Consider the following 15000-nt stretch of genomic DNA (forward strand, 5'->3'; position numbering starts at 1 on the left):
GAGTAACCGACCCAGGCACTATCAAATGGCCATGGAGACGTCCCTTTGGCCACTGGCTGCACCCACTTTTTAGATTTCTAACTGAAACTCGGTGTTTAGCCTTGTAATTGCACCCAAAATGTTCAGTCTTGTATTTACACCCACTTTTCAGTCTTGTATTTGCACCTACGAATTTCAGTCTTGTATTTGCACCCACTTTAAGCCTTCTATTTGCAGCCACTTTTAGCCTTCTATTAAAAGGGTTTTAAAGGCTGCTCATTAATGGCAGAGGCAAGGGACAGTGACATTGCCCTATCAAGCAGGACAATACCCCTAGAGATTGACCATATATATCATATGATCAGCCCTCAAGCCCCTTCTCTACCCCAGCTAGGACCAACCAATGACTGCTGATGACTCAGCATAGACCTATTACCCCCCGCCCCCACTCCCTTATCTTAGCTCACAAGGATGGTGAGGTTGCACGCACCAAAAGAACTAACACTTTTAAAGCGGGACTCCAATCCCAGTCTGGAGACCACCGGTTAGGGACGTTTTCGCATAGGCCACCGCATCAATTTTTTCACTTATATTTGTACCCACCTTTTTAGCCTTTTTTGCACCCACTTCTTAGACATCAACTCACATCCACATTATAGACTTATAATTACTCCCACTCTTTTAGACTTCATTTGCCCAAAATTTTAGAGACATATTTCCTCATTTTTTGGGGTTTAATTTGCACTTTTTAGACTTTTATTTGCACCAACTTATTACCTTTTATTTTTCCTCCGTTCCAACTTCTTTCTATTTCCCTTAATACTTATTTCATAACTAATGGTTTATTTAACCTAATCTTTTATGATACAAGCTTTACTTTCTGATTTTCAGAAACAATTCGAAAAACAAAATGATGTTCCCGAAAAATATAGAAAATTAGTTTTCTTTTATTTTTACGGGGAGGAGAATGTCAATCTTATTCGAGAGAGAGAGAGCGAGAGAGAGAGAGAGAGAGAGAGAGAGCGAGAGGAGAGAGAGAGAGAGAGAGAGAGAGAGAGAGAGTTTGGAGTGAATTTTTCCAGCAAAAAATTAAAACTGAAGTTCCTAATAAAATTAGATTTTATTATATTTTTACGGGAGGTAAACAAATCAGTTTTAGTTCTTTTTTGTTACGGGAAGTAAAAATGTCAATCTTATTCGAGAGAGAGAGAGAGAGAGAGAGAGAGGATGAGAGAGAGAGAGGAGAGAGAGAGAGAGAGAGAGAGAGAGAGCTTGTAGAGGCAATTTTTCCAACAAAAGAAAAAAAACTGATCCCTAAAAATATAAATGATTTTTTTTTTCATTTTCACGGGAAGTAAACAAGTCAGCCTTATTCTTTTTTACGGGAAGTAAATAAATCAATCTTATTTGAGAGAGAGAGAGAGAGAGAGAGGAGAAGAGAGGAGAGAGAGAGAGAAGAGAGAGAGAGAGAGAGAGAGAGAGAGGAAGAGAGAGAGAGAGAGAGAGAGAGAGAGAGAGCGAGAGTTGTAGTGGCAATTTTTCCAGCAAAAAAAAAAACCGATGTTCTTAATATATATAAAAAATTATTGTTTTTTAACAGTCATTGAGAGAGAGAGAGAGGAGAGAGAGAGAGAGAGAGAGAGAGAGAGAGGAGAGAGAGGAGAGAGAGAGAGAGAGAGAGAGAGGAGAGTTTGTAGCGGCAATTTTTCCAGCCAAAAAAAACTGATGTTCCTAATATATATGAAAAAATAATTTTGTTTTAGTCATTGAGAGAGAGAGAGAGAGAGAGAGAGAGAGAGAGAGAGAGAGAGGCAGAGAGAGAGAGAGAGAGAGAGAGAGAGAGAGAGAGAGAGAGAGAGAGAGAGTTTTTTGTAGTGGGCTTTTTAACCAGCATAAAAAAAAGCCTCCAATTCATTTTGGTAATGTTAGACCCCCCCCAAACCACAAGTAGCGTTAGATAATTAACACTGATTATCCCAATCAGAAATGTTAACAGCACATAAGTTAAAAGCCTAAAGGGTTAAATAGGTTCCATTAACCAGGATTAAATGCATGTACCATATATTGCTCTCCGACACACTCGGAGATGACATGAAAATAGCCTGTTGGGAAAGAATTTTGAGTGATTATTCTCAAGATTTATACAATCATTATTTCAGTTATTGTAGGCAATAATCATGCAGTACCCATGCATTTCAATGGAATACAGTGCATAAAAATGCATGCAATACCATAGATAGTTTATAATGCAACTTACGATCACCCTACATCTTAAAAGACGGATGAAATACCTGAGATTTATATCTTAAATCTAAATTACCATTAGAGAAGCTGCTTGTCTTAGCACTCAGTACCTGACAATAAGTGGTCATGCAAAGACAGTAGAATAAATGTTAATTAATATTGGTTAAATTCAACCACGTTATTAACGATGTAAAATAAACCACACCACTAAATATATAAAATGCAATATAAAAAAAAATACAGTAGTCAGAAGTGACTGATTTCAAACACCATAAAATGCACTGCATTGCAAAAGAAATCATCTATAATAAAAGAAAGTCAGTAAACATTAATCATAGGTTAATCCAAACCAGGGGCATACATGTTGACTACATTTCCCATCACCTAGAATGCCAACAAGAAAATTACTTAAAACTAACTTGTAAAATTAATCAAGATAATAAAAAAATTACCTTCATTTAACAAACCGTTTCATTAACAAGTTAGAAATGACCTACGAACTACACATACACATACCATGCCACCATACACAACACCAACAAGATGCAAGACAAAATAAACCTCGAGTAATCTACACAAGGAAGAAAGAAAACACTGAAAAAACGAAGGGAAGATGCTAGAGGGCATGTCAGGATACACCATAAACAAATCGAAAATCAAACATGAAAAGTACGTAGAACAAACACATCCAAATGGCAATACTTGATCTTCATTCTTCTTCGTTGCGAAAATGGAACAAATAAAACAAATAAAAACAAATTAATTGTAATATTTACAACGAGATGGAATACTGATCAAGCATGTTGCATTCTTGCCAATAATAATAATTTAAAAATTATTGAATTATTAAAAAATTGAATCAAGGGAAAACTTGGGAGACTTTGAGACGGACGACCAGGAGTTCACACGAACCAATAAAACCAGAATTCTACCATGCCACGGGGGTTACCATTAAGCAAGGCATAAGGCCACTCCTGTTAGTCCTTAAACCACACTAGAGATAAACACTACGTTTTTTTACCGAAGGAGCAACTACCAATACAAGAAGAAGAAGAAGATGAAGAAGACTTATCCTAAGGAAAGGAGATTAAAATGAGATATATAAAAAAGCATTTGCAACAATACTGTACGAAAGCAAGCACGAGAGAGAGAGAGAGAGAGAGAGAGAGAGAGAGAGAGAGAGAGAGAGAGAGAGAGAGAGAGACTCAATATACCACAAGTGCAATTACCACAAGAGACAGAGGGGGGGAGTTCTAAGACAAGGACGAGTGTGACTTTCCAGCGAAATGGATACATTAGTGACAAGCAGGTAAATAGAAGTATATCAAATGGAGCTGGGGGCCATGGTTTACCTGGCTTGTGGGGAGCCGGGGAGTTCATGGTCGTCTGGGGTGGTGGTGGTGATGGTGGTGATGGTGTAGCGGGCGCAGAAGGGGGTTTTTTGGAGAGTGAGAGATAGAAAAGGGGCGGGATGGCCACTCAGTACAGGCCACGCCTACACGCGCGCCCCACCCCCCCTCACCCGAGGGGAGTAGGAGGAGGAGGAGGAGGTGGTGGTGGTGGTGGTGGTAGAGGATGGACTCTACACTGGTAGGCCTACACTGCAAAATCATAACTACGTGTCATTCGTGTGCCATCTTCACCTGGCACTCGGGGAGGTGACACCGAGGGTGACACCAATAAACAATCAGAATTCGTAATTGTTCATCAAAGCAGTTTTATTTACAAAAACAGTCCACAGCTAAATTACAATCGGAAAAACATTAACCTTTAGATTCGTCCTTCTAATAGAGGCTGTATTTGCCCTTTATTAGTGATTTCCAATTAATGTTCATGTGAACATTCTCCTTACAACATGGGTGAACATTCCTTCGAACATGAACATAAGTCAGTGCAACACACGACAAAGACTTTAAACGGAAGGAGAAGGGAATGATTGGAACACTCTTCCGTCATAACTGATGTGTTGTACTGTACAACTGTACATTGAATGGAACATTAATGTGTGATTTAATTGCTCAAAGGGAAACTTCAACATATATTTTCATGGAGTGTTTAAATTTCAAAGGAAATCCTTAAAATGTAATAATTGATTGTTTAAATTTCAAATTAAAGTCTCTTAAATTGTAATCATTTATTGTTTCAATTTTAAAGGAAACCCTTAAAATGTAATGATAGATTGTTTAAATTTCAAATTAAAGGCTCTTAAAATGTAATCATTGATTGTTTCAATTTTAAAGGAAATCCTTAAAATGGAGTCACTGATTGTTTAAATTTCAAATTAAAGTCTCTTAAAATGTAATCATTGATCGATTCAATTTTAAAGGAAATCCTTAAAATGGAATCACTGATTGTTTAAATTTCAAATAAATCTTTAAAAGGTATTTTAGGGAATTCAAGTTTCAAAGGAAAACCTTATGAATTATTTAAATGTATGAATTAAAAACTTAAATATATTTTTGGAATGATTATACTTTAAACATCAAATTATATCTATTAAATTAATCTTTCGAAGGAATATCTCAAAATATATATTTATGATACATATACATTTCAAAGGACAACCATCAAATATATTTATGGACTATTCAAATTTTAAGGGAAAACTTTAAAATATATTCATAAAAAGTGTAAGTGATTAATGATGAAAAAATCATTGTACATATATTAATACTGTTTAAAACAACAATGATATACCAAATAAATATATTGTTTTAATATGTAGTAAACTCATCAACAGTGTATGATAAGTATATCAATCTGGAGTAAAATATATATGTATATCAAAATTGACAATTGATGTTATCTTAATTAAATAGTCTAAAATCTACATTAAACAGCTAACAATTATAAGCAGCTTTAAAAAACTTTATATATACAAATTAATGTGAAAATTCTACGTCTACAAAAAGCAGATCTATGTTTAAGCACTACGACTACAACTACTTTTATAAACAAATTTTCTACGTCTTCAAAGTGGAACAAAGTCTACAAAGCACTACAGTTAATCTAAGTAAACAAAAGATAAGCAAAATAGCCTAAATCATAAAAAGTGTGAAAAGCAAGTGTTGAAATTTATTAATGAAATAATAAAAAATTTGCTAAAGTATAGTGTACTGTGAATACATCAAATATTTCTCCGCCGTCAATGACCTAAAGCCCTGTCCACACGATCGAGCATGCCCGATGGGCAAACAGTGATACCAGGCCACAATAATTTGTGAAAATGAGGGTTGATGACGTCAGATGCGGGAAAACTAATGGCGGGGATCTGGCAACACTATAATGCCAGATCCATGTCTGTGGTTTTCCCGCTTCTGACGTCATTAACCCTCATTCTTACTAACTATTGTGGTCTGGTATCACTGTTTGCCCGTCGGGCATGCTCGATCGTGTGGACAGGGCTTTAGATGCCATGATGCCAGAAAACCTCAAATCAATCAATCAATCAAATATTTCTCCCACTACGAAACCTGACGTGTTTCATCGAGTTTAAGAAAGGTCAAAGTTGCGGGTCAGGTGTCAGCAGTGATATGACAACTTCCAGGTCAGCAGAATGGCACCTACTCAAACAGCCGAGGTCATAATGCAGTAACATCCCAACTTCAGTGTCCAGTAACTTCCCAACTTCAGTCCCAGTGTCCGGTAACTTTCAAACTTCAGGGCTGAAGTTAAGAATGGTACCTGTCTCGCAACTGGGTTTAGTCCTTGATGACGTAACGCAATGACGTCATTGTCGTTATATATTTTCAATAGTCACAAGCAATTAGCTCAATCAAAAAAAAAGCTTCCACAGATATACTTCTTCAATAACAGTAACATACACAAATGTTTAATGTTGATAAAACATAAATAACATAAAAATTATTACATATAAATTAAAATGCCACCTAAGCCAGATTTCACTGATATTTCCTGGATTTCACTTGCTACTTAATAAGGATAGTTTTTCTTAAAGGTTTAAAGGCTACTCATGAATGGCAGGGGCAATGGCCACTGACATTGCCCTATCGAGTAGGACAATGCCCTAGAGACTGACCATATATATATATATATATATATATATATATATATATATATATATATATATATATATATATATATATGACCAGCGCCCAAGACCCCTCTACACCCATGGAGGGCCAGGCAATGACTGCTGATGACTCAGCAGATAGACCCATAGGCTTCCTTAACTCATAAGGATGGTGAGATTGCAGCAACCACAGAAACTAACGAGTTTGAGCAGGATTCGAACTCCAGTTTGCCGTTCACCAGTCAGGGACGTTACCACATCGGCCACCACAAGAATCCTGAGTTACTTTTCTATACTATATTATTTTTTCTCTATTCTGGTCAGGCATTCTGGATATCCTATGGTATATGCTTTATTGGAATTAGGGCAGTTCTCCAGTTTCATTTGTATGTTTGATAACTTTTCTATACATACTTGTCTCACATTCTAGCTTTGTGTATGATTTCATCTTGAAAGTTTATTTCTTCTTATTTCTATTTCAGATGATCATTCGCTTGTTCTGACATTTCTAATTTTTCTTTATATAGACCGTTCGCTTCAACATTACTTTGCATTGACTACGTTGAATTTCTGAACAAGAAACAAACGATACCATAAAATGCCTTTAAATAGTTAATACTGATACTTCTATTGTTGTTTACTTTCCTTGTAAAGAACGTCTCTAGAACGTTTAAAACGCTTCCAAAAGACTCAAATCCCTGGCAGTTCTTTCCTCAGAGAGAAACCAGCCTTTTCTTAGGAGAAATGTCTAGCATGACGGAATTAAAAAGTTTTCATGATATGAAGTTTTGAATGTACGAAAACCCTCTACAATGTTTATAACGATTCCAGAAAGCTAAAATCACAAGAAATACATGGAATGAATTGATCAATGCATAGCTTATCAAATAAAAAGAAAAACTGAGAAAAGAGGATCAGACCTTTATTACTACAAATATGAACTATATTCTTATGACCTGATCACGTTTATTGAATAGACCCCAAAATAATTCCTGAAAATGCAGCTGTAATTACCATCATTATTCAATGGCCGCAGAACATGCTCGCGTTCAGAACAAAAAATCTGTGGCTATTTTCGTTTTAAAGGTGAAAGGATTCCCAGTGAGGATATCTAAATGGTTACTAATATTAAATGATCGTTAACTTTATCAGACAGTATTATTATCATTATTATTATTATCATCATCATCATCATCATCATCGTCATCGTCATCGTCATCACTAATACTATTATTATTATTATTATTATTATTATTATTATTATTATTATCATTATTATTACTAGCTAAGCTACAATCCTAACTCAAAAGCACGATGGTACATCCCAAAGGGCTACAACAGAAATAGCCCAGTGAGGAAAGGAAATAAATAAAACTATATATGAGAAGTAATTAACGTTAAAATAGATCTGTTATATGTAAACTATGAAAAGAGACTTATGTCAACCTATTCAAACTAAAAACATTCGCTGCAAATTTGAACATACGAAGTTCAACCGATTCAACTGCTCGATTAGGAAGATCCACTCCACAATATGGTTACAGCTGGAAGAAAACTTCTAGAATACTGTCTAGTGTTGAGCCTTATGATGGAGAAGGCGAGCGTTACGTAACTACATGAAAATGACTAATAAAACACCAGTGACACTGTAATATATCTCATATACAGTATTTAAAGGTTTATTACATATGGAGTGAAAATTCAAACTTAATTGGTAGTAAAGAAACATCCAAGTTCTGCCAATATGGACATTCTAATATTCTATAAACCTAATGCTATATGACGGAAATCAGAACACACCGTAAGACATAGGCAAAACCTATCAAGCAACAGCATATAATGAATCTATACAATGACTCATTATTCATCTAAATTACTATGATTAAATCAATACCGTCCGTAAAGACATCTCCTTATGAAGCTAAAATCACAAGAAGGGTAAAATGCAGCAATGGGTGCGGGAGTGAATGGGCGTGGGGTCGGGGGGGAAAGTGGTACACACATGATTGATTTTCCAAAGGGGGCCATAGTCAACAAATCGCGGCACAGCTGAGGAAGATTGAGCGCCCAACGCCTCAATGGGCGTGGCACCAAACGGACAGTCACGGAAAAAAACACGATAAGCAGTCTGATTTTCTTCGATTTTTTCTCTGAATGTATTCTATAATTAAGATAACGTACAGTGATGCCTAAGTCTAAGAAGAATTAAAATAAGGGAGTAATAAAAAAGGTAGATTTCTAGTAAATACAAAGAAACAGGCAACTTTAAAGGTCTAAAGGTTTAAAGGTCGCTCATGAATAGCAGGGGCAAGGGACAGTGACTTTGCCCTAGAAATCAGGACAATGCCCTAAAGACTGACCATATATTATATGATCAGCGCCCAAGCCTCCTCTCCACCCAAGCTAGGACCAGGAAGGGCCAGGCAGTGGCTGCTGATGACTCAGCAGATAGAACTATAAGCTCCCACAAAACCCCCCAAACCTTAGCTCACAAGGATGGTAAGGTTGCAGACACTAATGGCACTAACGAGTGCGTGACTCGAACCCCGTCTGGCAAACACCAGACAAGAGACGTTACCAATCAGGCCACAGCAACCAAGTTACTTTTCCTCATTCGGTTAACTATGAAGTCTTCGTACCATGAAAGAGAACTACTATAAACACTGGATTTATTAAAATGAATTTATGATTAGGACTAAATAGCCTGGTGTTGGGGCCTGTGAGATCATTCAGCATCCAAGTGTAACGAAGAAAAACTGCAGTTACACTATGAAGTAAATGTTATTTGGACAGCTAGAAGGTAGAAAAGAAGGGGATTCGGAGATTAAGTAGAAGGATATAAAGCAAGTGCAGTTTCTCTTGCTTGAGGGTACACTCAGGCACACTATTCTATCTTATTTCTCTTCTTGTTACTTTGAGGTTTTTATAGTTTAGACATGAAAGTTTAATTTTAATGTTGTTATTGTTCTTAAACTTCTCTTGTAGTATGTTTTTTTATTTCTTTTCCTCACAAGGCTATTTTCCCTGTTGAAGTCATTGGGCTTACAGCACCCTGCTTTTTCAACTAGGGTTGTAGCTTAGCAAGTAATAATAATAATAATAATAATAATAATAATAATAATAGGAACTGAAGGAATGCTGCAAAGACCCTTAGGTAATGCCTACAGTAAACGCCATGAGGTGCACTGACGGCACTAACTCCCTACAAGACAAATACTGGATACATCCACACGTGCTCACAGAGTAGAACTGAGAATTTTTCAATCAAAGGCCAATGGGGCTTAGCAATCCAATCATCTAAAGTAAAGGATAAGTGACACAGGTGGCTATATAGCTCGGCGCTACGGTCTGGGAGACCATTGAGAATCCTGAAAATAAAGTGGGAAAAGCGATCAACCAAACTATTGAGAAATTCCTATAACAACCTAAAACAATTAAAGCTGGTCAGTGGATTAAAACGTACACATTCCAACATTAATAATCAACAAGGAACTGATCAACTCGAAACAAAGAACGTGTAGCAGCGGAAACGATACTGGTCCTCAAACAAATGAACGCCCCCCCCCCCCCCCCCGAAAAAAAAGGACAAGATCACATGGTGTGAAACGGAAAGAGAACATTCAACCATTCAGATTTACAGAGTGCTACTTCCACGATACTAATTTGAATAGCCACAATATCGAAGAGAGTAATCTTTTACAAAACAAATATGGAAAATCACGACTATTACTGAAAAAAAAAAATATTTCCATAACTTATTAACAATGGATGCCAGCAAACTGATCAAGTTTTCTTGTTAAGTTATGACTATTTCCTGAAAAAATAGAAAAGTCAGTTTTTCTGTGTCCTCACCGCCTGCAACGTCTAAGGTACTACACCTAATTACTACAAAGTTTGAATGTAAATCCCAGATTCTGAAACTTTTAAGACTGCCGATATAGTAAACTCTCTTTATCTCGACAGAAAATTCTTACTTAATTAGTTCTTTATATAGACTACTGCTTTATTAATCGGAAAGTCTTAATTAAACGCGTTTTTACTTCCACTACAAGCAGTCATTAAATATACATTTGAAAACTTTTTTTTATAATCAAGGAATGATTGATGGATTATTGGGTATTATCTGACATTATAACAGCAAATGTCACTGATGTCATGATAATCAGGGAGCCAAATATTGTCAATTATTTATTTCCTTATTTCCTTTCCTCACTGGGCTATTTTTTCCTGTTGGAGCCCCTGGGCTTATAGCATCTTGCTTTTCCAACTAGGGTTGTAGCTTGGATAGTAATAATAATAATAATAATAATAACAATCCATGATTCCATTTTTCCAGCATCAGCTGATAAATGTTGATTTACAAAAACGCAAAACGTCCTCCAACAGATTCTTGCATTTTCAGGACAACAATCGTCGTCCGAATTAAGACCACATAATCCCCACAATTTTATTTCTGATGAGATTCCAAGTTCTTACAGACGAGAAATAAGGCTGGAATAGGATTATCGAGAAAAAAATTAAATCTTTTATCTAAACCTTCTTGTTGTCGTCTTCTACTTAACAAAAAAACCACATTAAATGTTTTTTTTTTTTTACAATAAACCTCACAAAACTCTTTCTTTAACAATAAACTTCACTAAAAAACCTTTCTTTCACAATAAACCTCACAAAAAAATTTTCCTTTAACATGTAACCCCATTAAACCACTTCCTCTAACAAAAAACCTCACTAAACCACTTTCTTTAACAATAAACTTCACAAAATACTTCATTTAACAATAAACTTCACTAAAACACTTTCTTAAACAATAAACCTCACAAAAACACTTCCTTTAACATTTAACGTCATTAAACTACTTCCTCTACCAAAAAAAAAACTTACTAAATCAATATTTTTAGAAAAAAACCTCACTAAACCAGTTCCTTTAACAATAAATATCACTACACCACTTCCTTTAACAATAAACTTCACTAAATCACTTCCTTTAACAATAAACTTCACTAAATCACTTCCTTTAACAATAAACTTCACTAAATCACTTCCTTTAACAATAAACTTCACTAAATCACTTCCTTTTTACTATTAACCTCATTAAACTACATTTTCTAACAAAAAAACCTTACTAAATCACTGCTTTTAGAAATAAACCTCACTAAACCAGTTCCTTGACCAATAAACCTCACTAGACCAATTCCTTTACCAATAAACCTCACTAAACCAGTTCCTATAACAATAAACCTCATTAAACCACTTCCTTTAGCAATAAACCTCACCAAACCACTTCCTTTAACAATAAACCTCGTTAAACCACTGCCTTCAAAAATAAACCTGACTGGACCACTTCCTTAAATAAATAACCTAACTAATACACTCATGACCCCCGAAGTATACGTAATACACGAAGGCACTTGGTACCTGGTATTTCCATTTCCTGTTGATTTTATGCTTGGATATTTGTCACGTGCAGTTTGGTGACTGATAAGTAAGACACTTACACACACACACACACACACACACATATATATATATATATATATATATATATATATATATTCCATTCATTACCACTCCTGAAAAACCTTTCTATCGAGGAATAAAAAATAACTACACTTCACACATTTTTCCAGAATTATAGATGTCACCAGTAATCCATCGCGACCGACTCCACATAATATATATATATATATATATATATATATATATATATATATATATATATATATGTATATATATATGTATATATATATATATATATATATATATATATATATATATATATATAACAAAATTCCATCGCAACTTCATTAACTTACCAAACTAAACCTCCAATTAACCATAACTACTGAACGTGGATTCCACTGAGTTTTCCCTCAATTTTCCAGCAATCAAAAAACACAACTTCGGACACAATGATTTTGATAGAATTCCTCTTGTCTGTAGTCACCATTTCTCTTGCTAATCATCAGTATCTACTATAAAAATCTCGAAGGAGATAATACTATACATTCCAAGAAGTTTTATACTTTCATTTATCTCGAGCAACTAATAGATTGACTTCTAATCTAATTCAGTACCAACATCGGAACTGAAGTAATTGAGAGATGTGAAAAAGAATTCCTAAATATATAAAAAAATCCTTTTATCTAATTCCGGGGAGAAACGTTTACCATGCTACAGCTTACACTAAACGTTTTTCTTTACATAAAAAAAGGCAAGCCACTTTTTACACAATCATATCCTGTACAAACTGACAGAAAGAAATATAAAAAAACAAATATATATCAAGCATAAAATCACTATATTAAAACAATATAAAATCATCAGGCAATAAAAAAACACCAGATATATCAATACGAAATTCAAAAATAAAATACACCCGCTTAAGAAGGAAATATATACCGCTATGATGCCTTAAAAAAAACAAATATATAAAATCAAGCATAAGATCAAAATATTGACACAATATAAAATCATCAAGCATAAAAAAAACACCAGAAGAATAGCAATACAGAAAAAAAAAATAACACCAAAGAGGAAAAAATACTGCCGCATAATAAGGAAAGGTGTACAGCTACGATGCCTTACCTGTTCGCGGGGTGTTGCAGCCGCTTACGTCACTGCATTCACCACCAGATGTCGTGCCAGACTCCACACTAATTACTGCAAAAGAAGAAAGAATGGGCCGGATGTTACGATAGGGAAAAAAATAACATTTGCTTACAAACGACATTTCATCTAAGGTACGATAAGAAAGATGACGAAATGCTGAGAGAGAGAGAGAGAGAGAGAGAGAGAGAGAGAGAGAGAGAGAGACGTTAAAATAAATAACGTTACTTAATGGTGCAGAGAGAGAGAGAGAGAGAGAGAGAGAGAGAGAGAGAGAGAGAGAGAGAGAGAGAGAGAGAGAGAGAGAGAGAGACGTTTAAAATGAATAACGTTACTTAATGGTGCAGAGAGAGAGAGAGAGAGAGAGAGAGAGAGAGAGAGAGAGAGAGGAGAGAGAGAGAGAGAGAGAGAGAGACGTTTAAAATAAATAACGTTACTTAATGGTGCAGAGAGAGAGAGAGAGAGAGAGATGAGAGAGAGGAGAGGATGAGAGAGAGAGAGAGAGAGAGAGAGACGTATAAAATAAATAACGTTACTTAATGGTGCAGAGAGAGAGAGAGAGAGAGAGAGAGAGAGAGAGAGAGAGAGAGAGAGAGAGAGAGAGACGTTTAAAATAAATAACGTTACTTAATGGTGCAGAGAGAGAGAGAGAGAGAGAGAGAGAGAGAGAGAGAGAGAGAGAGAGAGAGAGAGAGAGAGAGAGATTCTGTTTTAATCCATTCATTGCTCTCATCAGTGTCAGCCATTTGAGTACATAGTAATATTATTGTTTACATCTACATAATAATTAGGTTATACCAAAATAATTCATATGGAATACAAAATTAAATTTAGAGCTTGAATGCGTGAACATGATAAATTTGTAGGCCTTATAAGAGAGAGAGAGAGAGAGAGAGAGAGAGAGAGAGAGAGAGAGAGAGAGAGAGAGAGAGAGAGAGAGAGAGAGAGAGAATTTTCTAACCCATTGTATATTATACTGAATACTAGAAATATTTTCATATTAATTATAGCCAATAAGAACACTCACAACAATTATTAAGCACTTTTGTTAGGCTAAATTCAAATCTAATAATTAGAGAGAGAGAGAGAGAGAGAGAGAGAGAGAGAGAGAGAGAGAGAGAGAGAGAGAGAGAGAGAGACCAATTTCTAATCAATACGTATATTATACTAGTACACTTTAGAATATTTTCATATTAATTACAGCCAATACCAAAATTCAAACCACTTACTAGGCCCCATAATTATGAAATGTATATCTATTAATTATACTGATATATGAAAATAGTTGCACCAACCAATAGGAACTGTTACAAGCATAACTGTAGAACTCCAGTTAAAGAGAAAAGGGAGAAAGAACCACAATATATAAAAGTTCTCCAGTTAAAGAGAAAAAAGAGAATGAACCACAATATATCGATGTTGGAAATGAGTCACCACCGGAATTCTCCCAAACGATTTAAGAGATAAGGGAGATAACAATTGGAGATTACGAAGCCTATGATATAACCCCCTTTCGAGGTGCAATCTGATTGGACATATGAATTTGGGTTATGTGGCCCGGTATAGGGGCCTGTGGGGTCATTCAGTGCCCTAGTGCAACTGGGAAAACCCTGCAGAGATTGATGACAGGAAGCGGGAACGGATGACTTAGAGGAAGTTGCAAAAATCATTACGTCGAATAAAGTGGCTTATCTTTATTATGTAATAAATCAACAGGAAGTGTTAGGAGTGTAATACATTTAGAGATGGAATTGAATGTGTAAGGATATTATTATTTGTTAAATAACTGAAGATGGATACACTTTCTCTGTATAATAGATTTTAGTACGTGCACTAAAAGTAGATAGAACTATTTAAAAATATATTATTCTAATGTGAATGTGTAAAGGATACATTCAATACTATTTCATATTAAAATGTGTAGAAATCAAACATAGCAATCTAACATTTGAGTAGAAGCCGAACAACATAAAAACATTTACCGGTCAGTTTTCACTAAACACCTTTGTCAAATGTTTTAACACTTCCTTATGAATATAGCAAAGGTGTTCTTTCAGAACAAACTATAAAAGAACTGACCTTAATTTCAGTATAAATACCCTCAACCTAATGCACACATCACTAATTAATAAATATCT

At 35.2% G+C, this 15000-nt stretch overlaps 1 protein-coding gene across 5 annotated transcripts in view; it reads right to left on the reverse strand.

The window, feature by feature from the left end:
* Positions 1-15000, reverse strand: part of Orp8 (Oxysterol-binding protein-related protein 8) — a 732808-nt gene that overhangs the window by 319207 nt on the left and 398601 nt on the right. For 4 of the 5 annotated variants that reach the window (XM_068372199.1, XM_068372203.1, XM_068372202.1 and 1 more), the window contains one exon: positions 12842-12916. In XM_068372199.1, the coding sequence (XP_068228300.1) occupies positions 12842-12916 (75 nt within the window). Of the gene's footprint in view, positions 1-3575; positions 3825-12841; positions 12917-15000 lie in introns of all 5 variants that reach the window. The other variant, XM_068372201.1, reaches the window with a different exon arrangement.

Source organism: Palaemon carinicauda, chromosome 4, assembly GCF_036898095.1.
Source record: "Palaemon carinicauda isolate YSFRI2023 chromosome 4, ASM3689809v2, whole genome shotgun sequence".
In the NCBI taxonomy this organism is placed as follows: domain Eukaryota; kingdom Metazoa; phylum Arthropoda; class Malacostraca; order Decapoda; family Palaemonidae; genus Palaemon; species Palaemon carinicauda.